The sequence below is a fragment of the Meriones unguiculatus genome, chromosome 14 (genome assembly GCF_030254825.1).
Source record: "Meriones unguiculatus strain TT.TT164.6M chromosome 14, Bangor_MerUng_6.1, whole genome shotgun sequence".
NCBI lineage: Eukaryota > Metazoa > Chordata > Mammalia > Rodentia > Muridae > Meriones > Meriones unguiculatus.
The window spans coordinates 90,853,858-90,879,395 of NC_083361.1; the positions used below are offsets into that span (position 1 = coordinate 90,853,858).

Below are 25,538 nucleotides of genomic sequence, written 5' to 3' on the forward strand. Positions count from 1 at the left end.
TTGTAGGGCTAGGAGCAGAACCAAGTAGTCTGTATATAGTTACTCCTTCCTACCCACCTGTCAAGAAGGGCTCAGGTTTTTCTGCTACAAATCCCTCACAGCTGTTCAAGACAGAAACCTAGAAAGCCTGTCCAGATACACCCTTCCAGGTTGGAGGGCGATGGAACAGGATAAAGAAGAGGACACTTTGCCCTGGAAAGTGAGGAAAGGAGTCTCCCATGTTCTATACAGGGTATACCTTCACACTTGTCCTAGATTCTCATCTGGAGATCCTGAGCCCAGGCAAGACCTCAAGGATCCAGTTAAATGTCAGCGACAGAGAGGTTCAGAGGCTGTGTTGCTTTAGGGATGCCTGTATGGGAAATCAGGAGTCAGGAGGAAGCAAGCACACTATGTATGGACTGAGCTGTCTCTCCTGCCTTATCACTATGTCTTTATAGCACATGTATGGCCTGTTACATTCATATTCTTTTTATTGCACCAGAATGTTAGTTCCAAGAGGACAGAGGCTGTCTCACCGCATCTCTCCATCAGTCTGCAACACACAGTAGCTGCTCAGTAAACATCTATCATGTCAATACTTTGTTTGCTTTTGTGATTACACAGCAGTGTTTGACACAATTCAGCACTGAGTTTATTACTGTCTGGAGAGCATGCACTTCTGTGATATTCTTAGTGGAAAGAATGAGACTTGCTGAATGCCTTTCTTCAGGACACCTTTTCTTAAAGTTTCTAACACCAGTCTCATTTTCAAGAAGACTGGGACTACTTGGCCCAGAGAGCTTAGAATTTGTGTAATTATGACTGTGGGGTTTCAGTTCCATTTTAGCCAGTTACTTCCTCTGTGGTGTCCTTGACAGCTTGAACAATCCGAAGCTCAGTTTCCATGTAATGAAACAACATCTCAGCTTTATTGATATTAATTATTAATGTTACTTTCATTGTCAAAGGCACAGTGCTGTTCAATTAATGGGAATAATGCTGTCAATTGCCATTGTTATGCATGATGAGGACAATAGGGCTGTCCCACTGGACCAGTCTGTCCTGCTGGCAAATATGTCCCTACCCTCCCCAGAACCTCAGTGTGATGATGTTCCTCCCAAAGTGATCAGTGGCTTGGGTGGTGGGGATGGGAGGCTTTCAAAATACAAATTGGCTTTTGTAAATGCAAAAAGAAATGCCTGTAAACAAAAGCAGGACTGTTAATCATATAAATGTGAGTTCTTGAATCTGAATGTGCCCACCATAGGTATGAAGATATTTGATTGAAATCCCATATGTTTGAGGGAGAAAGTTCAGGGAAGGTGACTATTAAAGACCCTTGGACCAGTGTCAGTAATGATTTGTTTCTAATACAAAGACTGTTGTTGGAGTTTGCAGTAGGATGTTAACCTTCCATCCAATCTTCCTTCTCATTAGTCCCCATGACTCCATCTGCAGACAATACCGTAATTGAATTGTGTTGTTGGCAGTGGAAATCCAGCCATGTGTTGCCTAATTACATCCCTGCGGATGGCACAGGGCAGCCGACATGGATGTTGAGTTTACATAGGGCTTTACTGTCTGAATGCACAGGTTCAGTGGCTATTCTGTTAGACCCCTCTTGGCATAAGACCAGAGCCCCATGGTCAGGACACAGAGGGCCACTTATTCCTCTTTGCTTTGGCAGAGGGTCACTCATGCAGTTATCTCTAAGCTGTACTTATCGATAAGGAATAAAGACTGTTTTAGGACAGCTAAGGAAGTGGTTACCCATCTTCTAGGCTTTCTGCCAACCCTGATTAGTGTCTGGCTTTGGATGAAGGAAGAAACAAAGATTTCACGGGGGTGAAAAGGTTCTGGTCAAGATTGAGATGGTTCCTTTGGCCCTTGAATATCAGCCACACGGGGTTTGTGGTTGAGGATGTGGCTGTGTCTAGTACTCCTTAGCTGGTTTTGTCCGGTCCTCTGAGGTACATCAGTGTAGCCGGTCATCAATAACAGCATGCCACCTCTGCTGCTTGTTTCCCATCCAGTATTTAGGCTGAGAGCTCTGCAACAGCTCTGTTCAAAAGAAAACTGCAAGGTGGGTATATGGCAGCACACGTCTAACCTTAGCATGCACGGGGCTGAGGCAGGAGGATTATGAGTTGAGGCCAGACATAGGGAAATACTGTCCCTAAATAAGATAAATATATTTTATTTAAAAAATTAAAAAATAGTGCATGTTTGTGTGTATGCATGTGCACATGTGTGTGCCTGTGTGTACATGTGTGCTGTGGCATACATGTAGAGAGCACATGACAGTTCCTGCATTGGTTTTCTCCTTCCACAGTGTGGGTTCTGAGTATCAAACTCTGCTCTTTAGTTTTGGTGGCAAGCACTTTTACCCACTGAGCCGTCTTTGCTACCCCATCCTACCTTCTTTTAAAGGGAGGGGTGGAATAGAGTTAGAGGTGTCTAGGGACTGCAGTTTCAGGGGTTCCCTTTGGTGTAACACTGTCAGAATGCTCCACTGGGGCATCTGCTGTTTGGCAGCCAACAGTGTACTTTTTCTTAGCTGGCAGAGCCCATTTCCCCATCTGCAGGGAAAGTGTGGTCTCATTTTCTGTTGCTGAGAGAGTTTGGACAAGTCAGGGGTTGTTCCTTAAACACTGTTGTAGTTGTAGGTGGAGGACTAGACCTGCTTGGTCCTGCGGGCTTATTGAATCCTGTTGGAAGGGGGGTTGTACTTGTTGTTGTCATTATTTTGGGGCAACTTATGGTTTTCTAGGAATATGTTGATTTTTCCTGACATCCTCCATTTTGTTAGCATATAGTCATTATATTTTGTTCATCACATTTGTCTTTATTCTGTGTGTGCACACACATGCATGCAGTTTTACAAATGCATACACATGTACAAGTATATGTATACGTGTCTCCCTGTAAGTAGAGATCAGAAGTTAATCTTGGGTCTTTTTTAGCACATGTGTGCATTTGTATGTGCTATGTGTGTGTATACAGATATATGGAGGTTCACATTTATATAGAGAAGAGAGTGTGACATCTGTGTCTTCTGTTTGTCTCAAGCTTAAGTTTTGAGACAGGGTCTGTCACTAAGCCTGGGGCTCACAATTGACTGGGCTAGCAGGAACAAACCTCTGGATTCTCTTTGTCTCCTCAGAATGCTGGGATGGCAGGTATGGCCACCATGCCTGACTCTTTTTGTGGGTCTCGGATCAGGTCCTCATGCTTGCATGGCCAACACTTTACCAGTTGAACCGTGTCCTGAGCCTCCACCTCGCTTTTTGAGATGAGGCTACAGGTTTGCTGGTTTGGCAAGGCTGGCTGGCCAGCAAGCCCCAGAGCACCTCCTGTCTCTGACTTCTGGTGCAGTAAATGCAAGTGTATGATAGCACACACTGCTTCTCTGTGTGTGCTGACATTCAAGCTCAGGCCCTCATGCTTATACATCAAGCACTTGACCGACTGAGCCATCTCCCTGGTCCTGTTTTTATTCTTTATATTATCTGTGCTGCCTTTTTGAGGACCAGTCTCGTGACAGAGAGTCTTTTTCTTACTACTTTGAACTAGCTACTTTTGGTTTTATCAATCAGTTGCCATGTATGTGTGTGTTTGGTTGTGTCTGTTGTTCTGTGAATAGTTACGTATGTATATACTGATATCTTTTCACCACATACCTGCACTTTTCTATCTCTATTTGATTTCTTTGATGTCTATTTATTTTCCCACTTACTTAGATATATTTCTTCTCCAGAATCTCAGCTTTAAAAAGAAGCAATCATATATTTTAAATTGATTTCTACCTTGTATTAGTTGCGGTGACTCTTGGGGTGAAGTTTACTGGTGCTTGCATGATGGATATCCTAGAAAGACCATCACTACTATTCACTAATGCTCCACATGTGCACAACATGGCCATGCATGCATTTCTCTTCCTTCTCCTTCTCTTCCTCCTCCTCCTCTTTTTCTGGTTTTTGGTTTTTGGTTTTTGTAGCCTGGGCTGTCCTGGACTCACTTTGTAGACCAGACTGGTCTTGAACTCACAGATATCCACCTGCCTCTGCCTCCCTGAGTCCTGGGATTACAAGTATGTGCCACCACAGCCAGCCAGATGTTTTTCTAGTTGTTATATCCAGAGATCTCTATTTTCTAGTTACATGAACTTCTTAGTGTAGTTATTGAACTTTTTCTGTGATTATTTGCACTTTCTTGGTGATTGTTTTTGTCATATGCGTCTCATATGCATCTCAGCAATCCTCAAGAACTTGTAGAAGATGGTGTACTTTTTACTAATTTTTTTTTGTGTTGTGGTGCTAGGAATTGAAGCCAGGGCCTCGTGCATGCTGGGCAAGCACTCTGCAACTGAGCTACTGCCTCAGCTCTTAGATGGTGGCCTTTGACCCCTCAAATTATGGGTGTTTTACATAAATACTGGATTGTTTGTGTTCCAAACTCAAGTGTTAAAACTTTGGTTTTAAAATTGATTGGCTGAGTTTGTTTGATTTTGTATCCTGGCTTTATACAGAAATCTTCCATTCATTCTCACCTTTGCTCCAGGCCTGAAGACATGTCCCCTTCCCTCAAGTGGCCCATTAAAGCTCAGACCTTGGGAGCCTGAAGTGATGGCTCAGCAGTTGATGGTTAAGCAGTTGAGAGTGTGCATTACTCTTACAGTGGACCTGACTTCAGTTCCCAGCACCCAAGGTACACTAACAGCTTCCTAGGGATCTGCTGCCCTCTTCTGGCCTCCACAGGCATTGTACTCACATGCATAAACCCTTACATAGTTGTCCCTACATACATATAATTATAATTACAAATAAAAATTATAAAACAAAAAAGCTCAGACTAGCCCATGGAGGATTTGGCAGTGATTAATAAACCAAACACTGACTCAGTTGCTTTTTACCACAGAGGTTCTGAGCTCCAAAGGTTCCCTTCAGTTCTATGGCTTTGGAAGGGGTGTGTATGCATTTTTTTTTTAAATATCTATGGGTATCTTAGTTTTTCTCAGTATAACTTGCTTTCTGTGCCTATCCAATGGCTGTCAGAGTTTTATGGCATTCCATAATGCATGGCCCCTTTCTCCTTTAGACCATGGAAGGATAATCACAAACTGTTAAGTGTTGCCTGGTTTATCTCATTTACACCCATAAAGTCCTTGATCCATGTGAAGTGACAGACACATTGACAGGTGTCAGGAACTAGAATGTAGACATGGGTCAGGTGGTATGAATAGTTCATACAGGTGGAGCTCTGCTATATTACTGACTTTAGAAGTTGGCTTGACCTGAAGCTATGATTAGGATCATAAACATTGTCCATCATGTATTCTACCTTAAACACAACAAATTGAACTTAACCTCTGGCTGCAGATTTTACTCCGAAGAGGTAGACTGGTCTCAGATTTCCCCAATGAGAGTGCCAACATACAGAAGATGGCCAAGAATGGAATTCAATGTTTCTTTAGCTCTTTAGTCAGAAGAACTGTTCTTTTTTGGGGGTAAAGGGGTGCAGGGATCAACTGAAAGAAGGAAGTGGAGAGATGGTAAACATAGCACAAGGTAAAATCTGCCTTACATTCCAGTGGAAGACAGAAACAAGGATGTTTTAGTTCATTTTGTGCTATTGTAAACAGAGCACTTGAGACCGGGTGATTTATAAAGAAAAAAAAATTCTCACTGTTCTAATACAACAGAAAATTTTTGTGTCAAGCATATAACACAGTAGGTTTTTGACCTATGTATTGTGACTTCTTTGGGGGTCAAATGACCTTTTTATACAGTTGCCTAAGACAATCAGAAAACACAGATATTTACGTTATGATCCATAACTGTAGCAAAATTACAGTTATGAAGTAAAAATGAAAATAACTTTATGGTTGGGGGGTCACCATAGCATGAGCAACTCTGTTAAAGGGTTGCAACATTAAGGAAGCTGAGAACCATTGATGTAACCTCTGATGAGGGACAGCTTTTGCGTCATCCCATAGAAGGCAGAAGGCAAGAAAACTTGCCAGAGAGAGGACAGAGCTCATGCTTTTATTAGGAATCCACTGCTGACATAACTGACCCGTATCCATGGCAGTCATCAGACTTGATGAATTCAGAACCCTCACATATTTACTTACCTCGTTCTTCTCCTGTTCTCCCTTACCTTCTTCCTATCCCTTTATCATTTCATTTTCCTTTTCAACCTCACTTTTTCCCCTTCTATTTCCGTTTTATTTTTCGCCTACCCCTTCTTTCTTCCTTTAAGGTTCCCTTCCTCTCTCTGTTAACCCTCTTCCCTTTTTCTTTCCTTTCCCCTTACCTTTTTTTTTTTTTTTTTTTTGGTTTGTTTCCCAGGCTGACCTCCAGTTTATGATTCTCTTGCCACAGCTTCTAAGTTTTGGATTCCCAGGCAGGTGACACCACATCTGGTTCCTAATCTTCTTTCCAAGATCCCACATTTCAGTATTCTTATTTTAGGATTAGGTTTGCATATTTGCTCATTTTGCAGATAGTGACCAATATAGCTGAGGTTGACCTTGAACTCTTAATGTAGCTAAGAGTCCTGCCTCTGCTTCTATAGTGCTAGACTTACAGGTGTGTACTACCACATGTGGTTTAATGCTAGGGATCAAATCTAGGGCTCAGTAGCATTCTACCAGCTGAGCCACATCCAGCCCTAGGGTGAATGTTGGGGCTTTCTTCAAACATATGCTTTGAACTCCCAAGTTCTTAGTTTTCTGTTGGGACCTCCCATATGGCTTGGTGTATGGCCAGTTTGGGAAAGTGTTCTGCATGTGTGTGCTTTAACAACACATCCTCTAGTGAGGGGAGGCGTTGGACTCCCACACCATTTATCACCTGATCTGTTTCACTTTCTGTCTGCTTGTGTCTGCTTGATTTATCATTTCCTGAGAGATGAACTTGATTCTTCTCTTTACACAATATGTGATTTGTTTTTCATAATTTTTGCATAGGATTTATATATCTGAGCTTAAGAGGGAGACAGGCTGTAGTTTTCTTTTGCAGTAATCAAGATCACTGTGTTGGACAGTTCTGGGATGGATGACACCATTTACCATTTTCTCTACCACCTGTCTTGGTACTCTGTCCTTATAAAGTGAGTTTCCTCCTTTTTAGGCTAAACTAAATATTCTGTTAGATTGGAACTATTTAGTTCTGAAATGTTTGATTGAATTAACTTGTGAAAGCATTTGGCTTGCTCTTTTCTCTGTAAAAAAGATTAGAACAGTAATATAGTTTCTTTATAGGATTATTGATGATTGTTACAGGATTTTTAGTTTGTTATCAGATTATTGATGATTTTTTATTTCTTTTTTGGCAGTTTTTAGAAGTTTGATCTAAGTATCTATTCTGATTATGTTACACACAGGTGCACCCTCTACACCCAAATATGCATGTATTTACATCTAGACATGTATGAAAATGTCATGACATCTGTTTTTGTTTATAGTTAATGTATACTAATAAAAATTGTCATTAACCACTATTAACAAAATTTTATACTTCTGCTTTTTATCCTCAACAACTATCTGGACATTAAATTAAACAAGTTAACTAAAATTGCTGTATCTATATTAAGTTTGGGTTTTCCTTCTTAAAATAAAAATTTCCAGGTCGCCTGTGTAGGCATCAGAAACCAGCATTGGTTGAGTGACCTTCTAATGCAATGTCTCCACTTTGGCTGCATCTTGGAATGCCTGTAAACTCTTTCATTACCCTAGATCACATCTGTGACCAATTAAATTTGATTCTCTGAAGTCGGACCTATGCATCTGTAGTTGGCAAAATACCCTTGTGATTTCTGTAAGCATCCAAAGTTAGAGACCTTTGTGCTGACTTATATTTCCTAAACAGTGCTTTCTTATTTGGAGATAATGTAATAGTGTGTTCCCAGTGAGAGAAACTTGTTTTTAGCACTTGAATATAAGATGAATCACCTTTTTCTGAGAAATAATTTAGGGAGGAATCCCTTGCCACAGACATCGGCATTTACCATGTTAATCTGTTGTCTTGTTCTGTTGACCCCAGGATGAAGGCATACATTCTCTTATTTACTGCATGTGGTTGTTGGTTTTGATTTGTGGTTGTAATTTTGTGTAGGAGCTGGTCATCAGCAGGGAACTACGCCCTCTGGGAGACTGTGCCTTTGGCAATGTTTAGCTGTAGATGTCCACTCAGGACCATTGTGTGTGCTGTGTACTGATTTCTACTTGGGGATTTTTAGGAAAGAATTCATAGTAGGCATTTGTCTTACACTTGTGGTATGCAGAGACCTGTAGTTTGCATTTCTCACGTTGTGTAGGTATACATGGCTTTACGGACATGCCTGAGGCTCTATAGGTTTCTCTGCTATGGGTGAATTTTCTCAGAGCTCCTTGAATGAAACAGGCAATATTTATGGCTACTGTTTATACAGACTTTCACTCGGCTCTCAGGAGGCGTGGTGGACCTAGCTCCAACCCTGGGTCCTTCCTCTAGAGTCAATCTGAGCTGGTTTTACCACAGTCCTCAAGGTTTTAATTCTTTTTCAAGCCTATGTCTGAACTGGGGCCCTGTTTCAGCTTTTCTGTTTGTTCACTGTGGGTGAAGGGAACTCCTGGTGGGTTTGGTCTATTTGCCAGGTGATCCTCTCAGGCTTTGCATGCTTTCCAACAGATCATGTGACGTGGCAGTTGATTTCTGAGATAGTTTGAAAATATACCAGTTCTTCACTTGTGCAATTACTGTGTGAAATAAAGCTCATCGGGTCAGGGAGAGAATGTGTCTATAGTCACTCATTCCTTTAATATTTAAAGAAGGGCCAGAGGGATAATGAGAATGCCCAGAGAGTGCATTGGTATGCAAGAAGACTTGAACTCAGATCTCCAGCACCCATGTAAAAGGCAGGCATGGTGCATGCTTCTATAGCTACCGTGCCTGGGGTGGGGGTAGGGAAGCAGTTGGATGCCAGAACTTCACTGGCTGGCCAGTCAAGCTGAAGCCATGAGCTCAAAAAAAAATGACGTGAACAGCAATAGAGGAAGATACCAGCACATTTGCACACATGTATAGTACACAAATCACACACACGCACACACACCTTTGAAATCTCTTGTGCTGGCATTGCCTAATATCCAGTATGGATTTAGAAAGCATGTTTTAACCTGGAGTGCCTGTGCAAACTAAATGCCACGTTGCGATTGCTCACTTCTGAAAGGCATCACCAACATTTAAAAAATTATTCTATCTGTGTATGTATCTTTAAACATTCATATGCATTAATTATATTTTCTTTTTAAAAATCTTTCTGATCTTACATGTTATAGGTATTTTGCCTGCCTCTACCACATGAATGCTGTGCCCATGGAGGCCAGAAGAGGGCATCAGATCCCCTGGGACTGGAGTCATAGATGATTGTGAGGGGTCGTGTGAATGTCGGGGATTGAACCAGGTCCACCGGGAGAGCAGCCAGGGCCCTCTCTTCACTCTCTTAATTAGATAGTTTATAAATTAGTATATGGCCCCAGGCTTCCAGTTCCTTGGACAATCTCTTTCTCTCTCTCTCTCTCTTTCTCTCTGAATGTTATATAATCATATAGATTATATATGAATATTCTTGAATATTCTCTAAGTAACTTAAATACTCACCTAGTTGGTGGTTTTTAACCCCTACTTTTTCAGAATTAGCATACCACAGAGATCACTACTTTGTGTTCACCTTTGACTCACATATGATTATATTATCTTAAGTTAGATTTGTAAAATTGGAATTTCTAGTTAAAAAGTATAAATATTTTTACAGTATTCTTTGCTTACAAAGAATTGGGCTAATTTTTGTATCTGTTAACAGTCTCTGAGTGTTCTCACTAAATGCTTGTCAACATTGATCATTGCATTTTCAACTTCATTTCAATAATTTTATTCATGAAAAACTGAACTCCCATTTTAAATGTTCTGTGACTATCCAGAAAACCTTTTATTTCTGTATTTCAGTTTTCTGTTTGTGTTTTTGTAGATGCTCCAGAGTAAGCTGTGTAAAATCCTATGCCTGTTTTGTGTGTGAGAAGTTAATTGGGACTTGTTTTTTTTTGTTTGTTTGTTTGTTTTGACTGATTCATAAGGTGTCTCTTTATGAAGGATCTATTAATGTTTTAGTATAAGTGTTATAAGTAGCACTTTTAGACTTGTTTTTTTATGTAGCAGAAGTTAATTTTATATAGTAGTGAGCAGTGTTTTGTTATATTTTGCTCAGTTATTCTTGTGCTTACCAAATCTTAAACTAATCCAATTTTCTTCTACACTTTATACTCTTCTACTTTAATGCTTAGAAATAACCTTCATCTTTCAAAATTTCATTTTTGTATGTGGTATAAAATACTCAAGGCTACAACATCACATAAAGTTGATTAAAAAAAAACAACCTGTATTTTCAGTCTCTTTCAGCCAAACTCATTCTACACTTTACCTGAATGAAAATATTTGCAGTTAGAATGTGTGGCCTAAAAGATGGCTTGGTGGATAAACATACTTGCTGTGCAAGCCCAGTGTCCTGAGCTCAGTCCCTGGGACCCATAATAGAAGGAGAAAACCAGCATCCCCCAAATTATCCTGACTGCTGCACACACAGGCATATACACACACATACACACATGCATACACACACAAACTTTATAAAAAGGAAGAGTATGCATTCAGAACACAGAAGAATGAGTGCTGAGCAATTGTGTGGATGTTGGAGTGCTTGCTGAGTTTCTGACTGTTTTCTTCCCTGAGGTTTGGCTTGTGTAATTCCCAATCAGCTTCAAATTGGATCTGTAGGAGCCAGAAAGTGCTGAGCATACACCAGAACATGGATATTTGCACTGTCTCCTAGCTCCCCAGAGCCTGGCTTGTTTATGGATTGTGACCCACGATTGCCTCTGTCATACATTTTCAGAAGGCAAACTGGCAATCAAATTCTGTGGTAATTGTTTCCTTCTGTGTGGATTTTTCCTTCCCAAACTGCCTGGCAAGAATGATGCTGGCTTCTCAAAGTAGAAAGGGAACAGAAGTTAGATGCCAGGCACATGAGCATAGTGGCCCAACAGCTCTCATTTTTAGGGCAGTCCTAACTTTAGGTATTTTACCCTGTTGGCCTTTACAATCCAAGTGCCCTAAAAAAAAAAAAAAAAAAATCCTTTAAACTACATTTTATGGAGGACTTCTCATTGCTGAAAGCACACGTCAGACTCTGTGAGGTCAGTTTGGGCTTTTCTGTAGTTGAATGATAGGGTACAGAAAGATAAAAAAACAGTCCTATTTTAGCCATACTAAATTAGAAAGAACTGACCTCACATCTCAGACCTCTGAGGAAATCTGGGCACTTATTTCTTTCTCTTCAGCTATTCACTTGAGTGTGTGTGCAACCATTTGAACAAGTAGTATTTCAGTATCTGCTGGATGCCAGGGACTCAGGTCTGCCTGGTGTAGATCCTGTTCTCAGAGGCCAGGCTATCCACCATGGGGAGATGGGCTCTGGATGTACATAGGAATAATACAGTTTTAATACAGCAATCTCCCAATTGGAGCACCCAGGGCATCTACGTCACTATAATCAGTTAGCAAAATGAATATAGTAATCCTTGTCCTTTACTGTGGTCAGTTAACCCAAGTAACTCAAATAGCCTTTGCCATTTGTTTCTTTGTAAGTCTGTGATTGGTAATGTTCCATAGGGATGGCCCATGTTACTTTATCTGGGATGTCTCATCTCCATTTGGAGGACCCCGGATGGCTTCATTCACAGTCTGTCACCACAGGGAGGTGGCTGGTGGCAGCTGGGGCTATCTTTCCTGCAGAATGGCTGGCCTTTGTTAGAAGGTAATTGGCAGGAGGTGTCAATCCTCTTAAGTCCCAGACTGTGATTGGCACAGTCACTGCCATGGTGTTCTAGTGATAGCAGTGACCAGGACCAGGGAGAGGAATGGAATGCCCGTAAGGGAGGAGTCTGGAGTAGCCATCTGTGCCGTCTAACACTGACTTAAAAGAAAACAAATGCATTTGTAAAAGGTGAAGAATTGGGTCTCACTGGTGTTAGTCACTGGTGAGGGCTGCCTGTGTTTTATCTGTTGTCTTCATGTGTGAGCTTTGTATGTCAGGCTCCATGGGCTGTACCCAGCTCTGATGGGCCTCTCTTTCTACCGTTCCAGCTCTAAATAAAGATGCTGCTGTCACATGTCCATGTGAGGTGGGAGTGAGCCTTCAGCCCTTTCCTCTTCTCATTGTCTCTGTTCTTGAGACAATCATTCTTGTGACATCACTCTTCTCACCCACGTCTCCATCTCTTTTTGTCCCAGGCACTAAAGCAGTTGCAGATGTTGGTGATGGTACCTGTGAGCCTGGGCTGTCTCCTTCATCTTCCAGTATGAACTCTGTACCTGTGCTCCATCTTATTGAGGACCTGAGACTGGCTCTGGAGATGTTGGCACTTCCTCAGGAAAGAGAAGCCCTCCTGAGCCAGGTCCCTGGCCCAACAGCTGCCTACATAAAGGAGTGGTTTGAAGATAGCTTGGTGAGTTGGTTTATGGTGTGATAAGGGAATTGTGGGACATGTAATTATGCAACAATGGAATGTTACCATTGGCCAGAGCTGAGGATGTCTCTCTGCATCTCCCAGTCCTGTCTTACTTCCCATATAGCTTTGGGTACATTGCCACTGGGTGGTCTTCAGCAGGAGTAAAAATCCTAGTCAAGCTATTTAAGCTATTCATTCTGCCTTCCTTTGGTCTACAGTCACTCTCTTCTAAAGTGAGAAAATCCAGGTCAAACAGACACCCCTAAATATGTGATTTGCTAGACTCCCTTACTGGAGTTTTAACCCACAACCTAAAGCCTGTTTGCTTCATTCATTTCTTTGTTTCTGCCCATGATCCTCGCCCTAAAACTACTTCTTGCCCCAAAAGTGTAATGGAGATTTTTTTTTTTTTAACTTCTTTTCTGCTTCTCCTGATCAGGCCTGGGGACTTGCTGGTCTGTAGGGAAGGGGATGAGTAGTCAATCTGCAGCCTTGCTATAGCTTTAAAGGGACTTGCTGGTCTGTAGGGGAAGGGGATGAGTAGTCAATCTGCAGCCTTGCTATAGCTTTAAAGGGACTTGCTGGTCTGTAGGGAAGGGGATGAGTAGTCAATCTGCAGCCTTGCTATAGCTTTAAAGCATCCAAAGCATCTGAGATGAGGAGCTGGCTCATTTAGATTAGCTAGGATGTGGCCATTAAGGACCAAGGGAAGGATGCTGGGAAGCCAGAGAAGGACAAGAGGGGGTGAAGGAGGGTACCCTAGTGTAGTCCCTAAGCTTGATTTGAGGATGAAGGCTGGGGTATAGTCTTCTAATGCAAGAACCCTGCAGACCTGTTCAGAATTAGAAAATATGTGCAGAAGTGGGAGGCAGGAACAGGAGCATCAAATTGGGAGGGAGAGGTTGATCTTGGAAGTTGAGACATCCTTATCCATAAATTATGTCATTTATGATTAAACAGCCTCCATTCTAGATGCCTTAGTGTCCTTTCTGTTCTAGAGGGATCTGTCAGCAAATCTTATCCCATGCCATCCTCAACACTGACCAGTTCCTCATTATCTTCATTACATGTGTTATTCAATATTTTCATTATATAGGCTGCTGTCTGGTGCGTGTGTCATGCACCCGTACAGGGTAGTAGGTACTATAATGGTTTCCCAAAGATGCCTTTGTAACAATAGCATGATCCTTGCCATGTGAGTATGTTTATGACCTGTGCATATGTTTATGACCTTAAACATGAAGGGGAAGTAAGAAGACGGAGCTTAGACTGCCAGATAGCCCCATGTAATCACAAGAGTCCTTATAAACACATCTCGTTCTGTTCTCTGAGTTCTATCATGAGACTCCAGGCCTTATTTTTTCTGGCTCTCTTTAAATTCTGTCTAGAACCTTACCGTCACAATAGCCAGGAGGTTTGCTGGCAGTTCTTTCTGAAGGGAAGTCCTGTTTGCCCATAGCCCGCAGTTTCCGGTCTTCCTTTGCGGCACAGTTGGCAATGAACATGTGCCACTCGATCACCTTGTGCGGCTGCACCTCAGCTTGTGTGGCGGTTTCTAATGCTGACATTTAGGCTGCTTTAAGGCTTTCACCAGATGGGGCTTTGCTGCAGTAACTGTCTTTTTCTAGAAGTATAACTGTAGAAATCAAGGTAAAATCTAGAATGTCCAGTTAAACTTGGTTTTTAGATAAGCAGTGAAAAACAGTGATCAGTTATTGCTTGAGCAGTTCTTTAAACCTGGCAACCGTAATCCAAAAATGTTAATATCTTTAAGCCTTTGACACATTTTTCTAAATCTCTTTTCAGAAGAATTTTATTTTCTTTATTTTCATTGGCTCAGTTTGAAGCAGGTCTATCCCATGTTATCCTAAGTTCAGATATAATCACCACGATTAAAAAAAAAATGGCTTTAGCAGTTTCAAAAGGGAAAAAGGTTTACTGCTGTTCTTGTACATTTTTTCTCTAGTGAAGGCTAACTGTTCTTTTATTAGCTTATTAGTATTCTCTACAGTTTCTAAGCTTTTCATCTCATACCCTGCATGAAAAAATTCCTCATATATACATAGTCACATATGACTTGTTTTACTAATACAGTTAAATTATCAAAGTAAGATGTTCAAATGGAGGCCCTAAAAGGTTAAGTCCAAAAATAGTTCTAAAATTTCTTCCCACACAGCCTGGCTACCACCGTAACCCCTTCGGCAGGTTTTTTTTTTACCCTCTGTTTATATCTTGTGCTCATTTTTTTCTGTTGGTGTTTTGTTGTTATCATATTGAAATGACCTTTTATTTTATTTGGGCATGTAATTTCCTAAGTGCTATGCTTTTCAAGCCATAGGGTTTTAGAAGATTGTAGTTAACTCTATCACTCTTAACCATTTGGGTCTCTTCTCTTCTTTGTTGCCCTACAAAGGCCTGACTTAACTTCACAGCAAAATCTAGGTATCTGCTTCTTCCTCCAATAGGTTCATGGTTTGACTTCTATGTCACAGTTCACACAAATACATCGCTATTTTTAATGTGTGGCATGAAAAAAAATTGATCTAACCTTTAAAATATTTGGGGGAAATATATTAAAAATAATTTTGTTCAAATGCAGTCGACATGGTGCTTAGGGAAACACCTTGTGTTCAGGTTTGCACAATTTTTAGTGGCTGATTATTTATAATGATAGCAAGAATCCACAGCTTAAGACCAATCCCTCTAAAAGCTATTGAATCCATAAATCTTTTAGAGTAATTGTGCCTATCAGCCACCTATGAATGGTGTACTTTCCTGGGGTCAGAAGTTCACGTAAACATTCCAGGAAACCAGAGCTGGATGTTAAGGTTTGATTCTGAGCAGAAATGGCCTGTCTGCTTTTTAGGTCTGGCTGACCTAAAGTCAACTTACACTCTGCTCTACACACATTCCACACTAGGTCTTGTCTGTACAGCCACTAATTCAGAGCAGCGGACAGGTCACTGGGTGCTTTAGGTTGGTCCTTGTGAAAGATTTGCCACACAAATTTTGCTCTATTTGGCTAGGAGCTTGTGAAAAGATGTCTACTTCAGATCAGGCACTAAACTATCTTGAAGTGATTCATTAAAATTTAAAAGCATTGCTTTAATCACTAAGATGCCACTTGATTTTATTTTAAGACTTCTTGTTTAGACAGGGTCTATATAGCCCTGGTTGTCTTAGAACTTGCTGTGTAGACGAGGCTGGCTTGAACTCATAGAATTCTTCCTGCCTTTGCCTCCTGAAAGCTAGGACTAAAGGCGTGTGCCATCATGCCAAGTTTGTTTTTTGTTTGTTTGTTTGTTTGTTTAAGACCTTTAGGTAGATTAAGATTGGAGTTGGAATGAGAAAAGCAGTTTAAGGGAGCAGGCAGGATGAACCTGTTTCTCCTGTTCAACACAGACTGCACATTAGGTGCCTGTCTGTGTCTTGTAGACAGACATGCCTCAGAGTTGCTGTTTTTTTTGTTGTTGTTGTTGACATAGTCCAGCTCTGCCTCATAACATCACTCTCTGTTGGAGTACTTTCTCCCAACAAAGCAGTGTCAACAGGGTTAGATCACTAGAAAAGTGGGGAGGCTGGGCATGCCCACATGAAGTTACTGGCTCTAGATGACTTCAAAGGCTCCAGCTCCTCCCTCCTCTGGCTGGAGTTTCAGCAGGTGTATATTTCAGTGGCTGATGAAGCTAAGGTGCCATGTCTTCACACGGCTCTTCAGCTCTGTCCAGAGTTGATCAGTTTCTTTTGATCAGTACATCCATTTTTATTTATTTTTAATTAAAGGGGGAGGTGTTTTTCTGAGGTCCTCCAGCACCCTTCCCATTGGTCCAGTGGCCAAGATGCTACTGGAGCATTAGAGGAGGCTAGAAAAGAATAATAGGGCATTTAGACCAAGAACAACTTGGGTACCCCTGCTCAAGACATATAAGGTTTCAGATTTGGAACACTTTGGATTTCAGAATTTTAAAATTTTATTTTATATCTTTTGATTGGGTATGCTTTCCAAGTAGATTCTATGTATTTAATAATAATAATAAAATCTTTTTTAGAAAAGCAAAGCAAAACAAACAAACAAAAACAACTAAAATACTGCCAGTCTCAAGCATTACAGATGAGAAATTCACCCTACCTTGACTTCAGTAAGTAGTCCAAGGTGAGCTGAGGCCTGGCTTGCAGAAGGTAGCTGCTTTCAGAAAGTGAGAATAGAGGGAAAGAATGGCCCCTAGGAAGACATCCCAAAATGTTTATGGCGAATATGTATATTAGTGAGTGTGTGTTTATTTATTTTCCTAGTTAACCAGCCAGTCATTTCTAAATTTCCTTTTTTTTTTTTCAATGCAGTTTATTCAGGAACCTTGAACAATCCTCAGACCCTGGGGAAAGCCAGCCCACAGCTTAAATAGCCTCTGGGTAGCCAACCTAGGCGTGCCACATGGGCAATGCAGATAGGTCCACATACATGGAAGCAAGCCAGATCCTCAGCCTTAGCCAAATGTGGAATTGTTCGTGACAGAGAGCACTCACCATCGGGAAGGTGGAAGGCGGAAACCAGCTCCATCTTTAAGGCATAGCATTCCACAGCTCTCTACAGTTCCCCCTTTTTGTTTTAGATGCATCAGGCAAGAGTAGAGGTCTGATCTCTGATATTAGAAATAAATTGGGACTTTGTACCGATGTTCATTTAGGTGTCATCCACCCAAAGAGCATCAGACCCGTCCGATACCTTTCTAAATTTCCTTTTTATAATTTATTTTTGATACAAGCTCTTAGGATAGGCATGCACCTAGTTTTAGGTGATGCTGGTGTTGAACCCAGGACCTGTTACATACTAGCAAAGCACTTTACCAAATGAGCTACATCGCCAACATGCTTGTCCATTAAAACCTCAAATCCACAAAGCAAAGAATCTCATTGAGCTGCTAAATAAGTTTAGTGCTAAGTCCTGCAGGTACATAAAAATATTAAATGCCAGTGAAATAGAAATATGAAAGTTAAATATTTCTTGGTATGTGCGTATGCCTGGTTATGTGTGATGGTGTATGTGGAGGTCAGGGGATTACCTTGGGTGTTGTTTTTCACCCTCTACCTTGTTTCTAAGACAGGATCTTTTTTTTTTTTTTTTTTTTTTTTGTTGTTGTTGTTGTTGTCACTGGCTCTCTGGCCCATGAGCTAACAAGGGAGTCTTCTGTTCTCCTGCCTCCCATCTCACCATAGGTAAGCTGTGATTACAGATACACTCCACATCTGGCTTTTAGGTGGGTTCTGGGGATCTGAACTCAGGCTGTCAGGCTTGTACACACAGGATTTGTTTTCATTAACTGAGCTGTCTCCCTTTTCAACAGAACTGAAGATTAGCTACCCTTGTGTCAGATGACCTTTGCTGGTCAGAGAGGAAGGATTATGGTCTTGGGAAGTGTGGCTTCCTGCTGCTGCAGTTCTTCAGGGATGCTAGCTCTTTAGACACCATAGGGTCCCTAAGATAAAGAGGCTTGCTAGGCATGTAGCATTGGCTATCGGGGATTGCCTGCCTAGTGGGATAGGACAATAGATGGAGAGGGAGCTCCTGGTCCTGCTCTGTCAGAGTGGACAGCTGGGTGTGTGCGAGCATAGGGCTTGTTCCTTCTACCTCTCTGGGGCTGAGGCACAGTTGTAGCATCATAGCCAGCAAGAGTCTTGGTCAGAATCTGCCAGGATTACCTCAGAGAGCAGCAGACCTGCCCAAGATTGAACAGTGCTTAGCTATAAGTTTCTAGAGCTATGAGGCCTAGACCCTTGCCCTGCCCTTTGACAATACCTAGTATGAGAAGTGGCCTCCAGGCCTGACAAAGGGTTTGCAGGGCTCTCTGATCCAGGATTTGTCCCCAGGGTGTCAGTGAAACAGGGGCAAGTGATTAAGATTTCCTTGGAGTCTGTGCCTGAATTCTGGGCCTGCTCATGGAAAGCTGATTGACAAGGTTTTTTTTTTTAATTTTTTAATATTAATTACAGTTTATTCACTTTGTATACCAGCTGTAGCCCTCTCCCATATTTCCTCCCAGTCCCACCCTCCGTCCCTCATCTCCTCTCATGCCTATCTCCAAGTCCACTGATAGGGAAGGTCCTCCTCCCCTTTCATCTGACCCTAGCTTATCAAGTCTCATAAGGACTGGCTGCATTGTCCTCCTCTGTGGCCTGGCAAGGCTGCTCCCTGCTTGGGGCCAGGGGTGTGTGTGTCAAAGAGCCAGCCACTGAGTTCATGTCAGAGACAGTCCCTGTTCCCATTACTAGGGTACCCAATTGTATATTGAGCTGCCATGGGCTACATCTGAGCAGGGGTTCTAGGTCATATCCAAGAATGGTCCTTGGTTGGAGTATCAGTCTCAGAAAACACCCCTGTGCCCAGATATTTTGGTTCTGTTGCTCTCCTTGTGGAGCTCCTGTCCTCTCCAGGTCTTACTATCTTCTCTGCACTCTGCCCAAAGTTTGGTTATGAATCTCAGCATCTGCTTTTATACCCTGCTGGGTAAAGTCTTTCAGAGGCCCTCTGTGGTAGGCTTCTATTCTGATAAACACCTTCAGCAAAGTGGCTGGATACAAAATTAACTAAAAAAAAAAAAAAAAAAAAAAAAAAAAAAAATCAGAAGCCCTCCTGTATACCAAAAACAAAAGGGCTGAGAAAGAAATTAGGGAAACTACACCCTTCACAATAACCACTAAAGTACCTTGGTGTGATTCTAACCAAGCAAGTAAAAGACCTGTTTGAAAAAAAGTCAAGTCCCCGAAGAAAGAAATTGAAGAAGATATGAGAAAATGGAAAGATTTCCCGTGCTCAGGGATTGGATTGGTAGAATTAACAGTAAAAATGGCCGTCCTGCCAAAAGCAATCTACAGATTCAATGCAATTCCCATCAAAATACCAACACAATTCTTTATAGACCTTAAAAAAAAAATTCTCAACCTCATGTGGAAAAACAAAAAAAACCCCAGTATTGCTAAAACAAGCCTGTACAACAACAGATCATCTGGAGGTATCTCCATCCCTGATCTCAACCTATAGTACAGAGCAATAGTAATAAAAACTGCATGGTATTGGCATAGAAACAGAATGGTGGATCAATGAAACCAAATAGAAGACCCAGAAATAAATCCACACACCTACAGATACTTGATTTTTGACAAAGAAGCCAAAACCATACAATGTTAAAAAAAAAAAAAAAGATAAGGTTTTTGTACAAAGAATTTCTTGGAGTTCCAGGCATGCTAAGGCTGCCAGCAAAGAGGATTCAGTGAGGTGCTCCTCCTGTCCTGCAGGCAGCAGAAATGTCTCCTTTAGGAGATAGGACTGTCATCCTTTATGTTTGGCTGATAGTGTTAAGCCTGCTGTGAAAGCAGTTGAACCAAGGCAAGGGGAGTTAGGAGGTAGGAACGAGTTTAAAAGGCCAGTGCTCCACCCTTTCCTGTACTCTGAGACTCAGCTTCCTATTGGAAATATCCACTTAGTTTAATTATCTGGAAGATCTTGCCTAGCGCTCTCTCTCTCTCTCTCTCTCTCTCTCTCTCTCCCTCTTTCACTTTCTCTCCCTCTCCCTCTCTCCTTTTATGTGTATGTGTGTGTTGTGTGTATTGAGAAGGGTTTCATGTAGTCTAAGCTAGACCTTTAACTCACTGCACAGCCGTGAATTAGCTTAAAGTTTTGATCATTGTGCTTCTACCTCTCTAGTGCTAGGGCTCTAGGCCTGTGTCACTATTCTAGGGTTATATGGTGTGTGTGTGGGGGGGGGATGCCAGGGGTTTGTGTGTGCAGGCAAACACTCTACCAGCTGAGCTGAATCCCCAGCCCCCATGAATTAGCATTTTATTCTGGAGACTGGAGCAACAGGCCTTCTTTGAGACACCAGCCTTGGTTTTAGTCCACCTTTCTTAGTTTTCAAAGTGGAAACCATTTGGGGAGCCTCAGCCGAGGCTTGCATTTCAAGAACTGTGCAGAGATCTGCCTTGCATGGGCAGCCTCTGCTTGTCACTCTGGGAGGCCCCATGTCATGTATATGTGTACCTCTGAAATCTTAGCTTGTCAATGCAGGCCCCTCACACAGCTTTTGAGCTAGTCTTCCACCAAAGAAAGAGAAAAGCCTCGGAAGGACCTTGGCCTTTGCCCGCATCAGCTAGCCATCTTGTCACAGATTATGGCTCCTTCATTTGCAGCTCCTCACACAAAGCCTGAGCCTTCCCCCCTGCCACATTCAATGTACAATTCTTCACTCAACCAAGCAAGTAAATCTGCTTTCCATATTGGAAATCTAGAGGTGATTCAAGAAAAGTAGGAGAAAAGGCTGCCTCACAGGTTATTAAAAATAAAACAAAACAAAAAACATGAGCTTGGGTTTCTCTTGCGACATGATTCATTTCTCCAGCAGGACCATGCAAATCTGGATATGTTTTTATTGAACAGTTTAATTGTACAAAGCTACAAGCAGGGGATTTGTAGGGAAATCTTTTCCTCCTCCAGGTTTTAAAAAAGAGAAGATGGGGATGCCATTCAGTGGCTTATAGCTTAATAGTAGTGTGCATGCTTAGACTGCAGGAGGCCTTGGGCTTGATTGTCAGTGTATACACGCACACCCGCACACACACACAGGTTGGAGAATACTTAGTTTTGTAAACAAAAAAGGTGCAGCATAAATGAGCTAATTTCCAGTATGTGTTTCATACCTCTCCAAAGGTGGGTATAGTGTACAGTTGAGTGAGCGCTCAGAAATAGGTAAGGATCAGTCCCCCTCTGTACCCCCAGTCCCTGGTGGACAGGGTGCAGTGGTGGTGCTTTATCCATATGCAGTACTTCAGGAAGCCAGTAGGTGGCACTCGGGGACAAAAGCTAGAATGACTAAGAAGAGGTCAAGGACCAGGAATAAGGTAGTAAGTTTTATAAGAGAAAATAGTTTGAATTTTTGTTTTTTCTTTTTCCTGTGAGGCTGCTGAGCATTACATCCCAGTCAGCCAAAAACAAGAGTCCTTTCTTGTTTTCTTTAGAAACTAGTGAACAAACAGCTGACAGGGAAGGCTTCATTGTAGGGCTGTGGAAGAAGACCTGCGAGCTCTAAACCTAGAGGAGCATAGATTTGACCTTTCCCTTGTTAATGGCAAGAAAGCCTCTCTAGGTTCCTTGACTCTTCTTCCTTTGGCCGGGGCACAGGAGGATGACTCTCCACATTCCAGGAGGCATTTCCTGGGCCATGTGGTATCTGTCAGCCCTAGAAACACTCCTTGTGCCTTGGGGGATTATGAACACAATTTTCCTGGCACAGCAACCGACATTTGAGGGACTCTCAGTTACTGCAGATTTAACAGTTTTATTTTTTTTTTCTCCCTGGGTTTTTATTGCTCCCCTCCCCCCGGCAAGTAAATTCTAGCAATCTGGATCCTTTCAGGACCTGACCAAAAGAGACTATTCCAGCCTCCAGGAACCAGTGTTTATAAATGGCAAAGAATGTACAAACACTGGTGAAATGGCAAATAAATCTTTCCCTCTGAATTTCCTGCTCCAGGCCCAGGAGACGTGGTGTAGGGGGTGTTGCCAGGTAAGCATGACTTGAGGTCTAAGCATGTCCACATCCACTTACCCTCAACCCACAAAGAAGGCCTGTGATACACCGCCCAGAGCCTTCTGCCCCTTCAGCAGTGCTGTGGCTGGCCAGCCACAGAAATGCATTCTACCAGGCCTGAGTTCTCTGGGGGAACTTCTGGAAGTGGGTTTCTTATTTTTTATTACTCCAGGTGTGGTCCTGGGACCATCCATGTGAGTATCTTCATGGAAGTTTGTTAGCAATTAAATCCAGGTTCCAGTCCTACCCTGCTGGTCAGACTTGGCATTTTCACTACAAGCCCCTCCTACCCAGACAACTCATTATTGGAGGAGAAGCTTAGTCCTAACCTAGAAGTTTGTGAACTCTGGCCTATGTTTGGCCTGTTGCCTGTTTGTCATGCCCTTGGATCAGCTAAGAATGATTTTCACATTTTAATAACTGAAGAAAAAAATCACAAGACTATTTCATGAAGTAGAAAAGATAAAAAAAAATCAAATTTCATCATCTATAAATAAGGTTTACCAAAGCTCAGCCACACTTCTTGGTTTAACATTGGCTGTGACCAATTTCATGCTACAAATAGCAGTCAAGCGCTTTAGCATTTGTCTCTTGTCCTGACCCATTGGGCAGGTGGGTACTCCAAGCTTGGATGTTCTGGGGACATTCGTGAAGGGTAGTAATGGCCAGGATGCAAGCTCATAGTCAGGACTTCCCTTACCCCCTCCTTCCTCTCTGATAACAGCAGAGGGCCCCTGTTTGCTTGAGCACGGCCTGTGTCAGACTGATGGGATTGGTGGGGGTGTCTTTACAGCTGTCACCATGTCCTAGAGGCCAAGGCTCTGGGATGCAGATGGTGGGTTGGTATATAGTTTTGCTCTATAGTGTGCTACTGACTCCTGGTAGCTGGCAGGATGGAGAGCTCAAGAGCCAGTTATTCATTCTCAGAATGCTGGCCAGGTAGGTGACGACCCTAGAGGGCTCCTGGGTGATGGTGAAAGTGAGCCACAAGTTCCCCCATCCCAGGCCCACCACTCTGGCCTTGTACCTATGTTTTCCTTCCCTGACCACTCATTCTCAGCACCCAGCTGGCTGCCTCAGGATCCAGGAGTGGGTACAGTTGAGTGTGGGTATAGGTGAGATGGTTCTCAGAAAGCCCTGCAGGTTATTAAGGTCAGTGTGGTGACCCCTATTTGTGTACCCTTTTGATTCCCAGCACTCCCCATACCCAAGCCTGAAGGAGCAGTATAATAGAAACATAAAGTGCGGCCCCCTCTCCTCACTGAAATATCAAGGGCAACCTAAATGCAAGCTTAAGTCAGGTGAAGCCACGCTGCTCCCCTGTGGGGTGTGTGTGTGTGTGTGTGTATGTGTGTATGTTTTGGACCATCTTGATAATAGGATGAAAACCAGCTTTAGACCCATAAAGAGCCATAGAGAGTCAATGGTCTGTGTGTGTATATGTATTTCTTTTACATATATATAATAAATGTATTTACAGTCCTATCTGAAGGCACCCCTGACCAGGATGGCCTTTGGGCTGGGTGTGGTGCATCTGGGTTCACCCACAGTACTTCGAGGGAGCTCCGGCTGCATTCCTGAGGGTTTCTGAGGTTGTAGGTGCCTAAAGTTCCTGTGTTCAGGTACCTCATTTATTCCTTCCACTGTCTTTCCTGCCAGCCATATGTTCATGCTCTGCTCCAGATCCTTTGGAGCGTTCTTTGTGGATTTAGGGGTTGAAGTACAATAAGTAAAACATGCTTTGGTGTTTTTAATGAAACAGTCAAAGACTCAGGCAAGCGCTGCCATTTTCAGATGCATAAAAGTGCCAAGAATTCAGCTCAGCTCCTCTGTTCTTCTTTCTGCTTCCCTTCCCACCCGCTCCTAGACTATCACACACAAAAGTGAGTTAATAGATGATATTGGCCCTGGTTTTACCCCTTTAGGCAAACAGGCCATTAAACACTCTCTCTAAGTAGAATATTAGACTTTGCTAGCCTCACTATGTTGAGCCTCGTTCTTTCATTCTGAGAGTGCTTAAGCCTCTTCTGTGTCACAAAAATTGTACTGGGCAGAGTCAAGCCTTGTCCACCATCAGCTATGGTTTGCCATGGGCTGGGAATCCCTAGGGTCTTTGAAAAAAAAGCTCTAGTCAACAGTGGGAGAAGTGGGATGTACCATGAAGGAGCTGAGGAAGAGTTGTCATGGGAGTAAGTTTGTGGGTATTGCTTCACTCCTGACCCCTCGTCTCCCAGCAGAAGTAAAGGCAGGCACTAAGCCACTCTGTGGAAAGCAGGAGTCTCCCTCATCCTCAGAGAGTAGGATTCTGCCTCCAAATCAGCTCCCCAACCTCTGCACACCTTTATTACTTACTGTGAAAGAGACTTCTTTATCTACTCAGGGCAGGAAGTACATTTTTTTTATCTAGGTGCTAAGTGTTTGCTTACTGGGTTTCCTCGTTTGACTTTCCTAAGATCCTAGACAGTATTTTTTTAAAAAGACCTCCCTACACCTGTACTCTTCACACACTATACTAAGGTCTGGGTGGGGGTAAACAACACTGGGTTTAGATGGAGGGTCTTAGATCACACTAGAACTAGGCCAGGGGAGGGATCCAGAGCTCAGGGCAGGGCAGTGAGCTGTTTTCTCCTTCTGCCCTCTGATCTGGGTGTGTCTGCAGGAATTTACTCCTCCCTTCATGCCAGCTGCCTGCCCGAGCCCTCCTCCCCTGGCCTCGTGATCTCTGACTTTGCTGCTAGCCTGATTTGTGCCCTGATTTTTTTGGTTTGGCTTGTGGGCTGTGCTGAACATTGATGCCGTGTTGAGGGGGCTGTTAAAACCCAGTGGAATCTTCTCTTTATGCTGGGATTTCCAGGAAAGACACAGGAAGGCCCTACCAGTCACATGATGTGTGTCTGCAAGTCATTCATGACAGACAGCTGAGCACAGAGCCATTGCATGTAACCACCATTCCCAGTGCACCCACATCAAAGATCACTTTCATAATCAGTCATAGCCAAAGGCCACACATTAAGGGTTGGGCAAGGGAGAAAAGCTGCTTTAGGGGGAGCTCTGAAAGTATCTCAGAGGTGGTGTGGCGACATCTGGGGAGTGTTAGATGGTACCCTGGGAAGCCAGCATGTGACCCACCAGTGGGAAACCCCACAATTCCCCTTCTCCTCCAGGCTTTCCAGGGCTCCTTCTTACCTGAAGCCACTCCCCACGTCTCATGGAAACTCAGCCTGTCTATCACCCCGCTTGCTTTGTGAAGCAGGTTCTATGTAAGTGAAGACAGCCAGGAGGCAGTCCTGGGACATGACTGAAGCAAGTAAGCCCTGATGTCAAATGTGACCTGGGGGACCCTGACAGTGGTGGCTCGCAGCCCAGAGCAGCACACCCTGAAGGAGCCAGTAGTAAAGGTTTTGAGGTTGTAGCAACCGGTCTCTGGTGAA

The 25,538-nt window shown here is 42.8% G+C and overlaps 1 protein-coding gene across 10 annotated transcripts in view; it reads left to right on the forward strand.

The window, feature by feature from the left end:
* Ppfibp2 (PPFIA binding protein 2) overlaps positions 1 to 25,538 on the forward strand; it is a 139,583-nt gene that overhangs the window by 43,240 nt on the left and 70,805 nt on the right. For 6 of the 10 annotated variants that reach the window (XM_060367788.1, XM_060367787.1, XM_060367789.1 and 3 more), the window contains 2 exons: positions 4,543 to 4,689; positions 12,312 to 12,526. In XM_060367788.1, coding sequence (XP_060223771.1) covers positions 4,543 to 4,689; positions 12,312 to 12,526 — 362 coding nt within the window. The remainder of the gene's footprint in view (positions 1 to 4,542; positions 4,690 to 12,311; positions 12,527 to 25,538) is intronic. The other 4 variants (XM_060367794.1, XM_060367793.1, XM_060367795.1 and 1 more) reach the window with 1 other exon arrangement.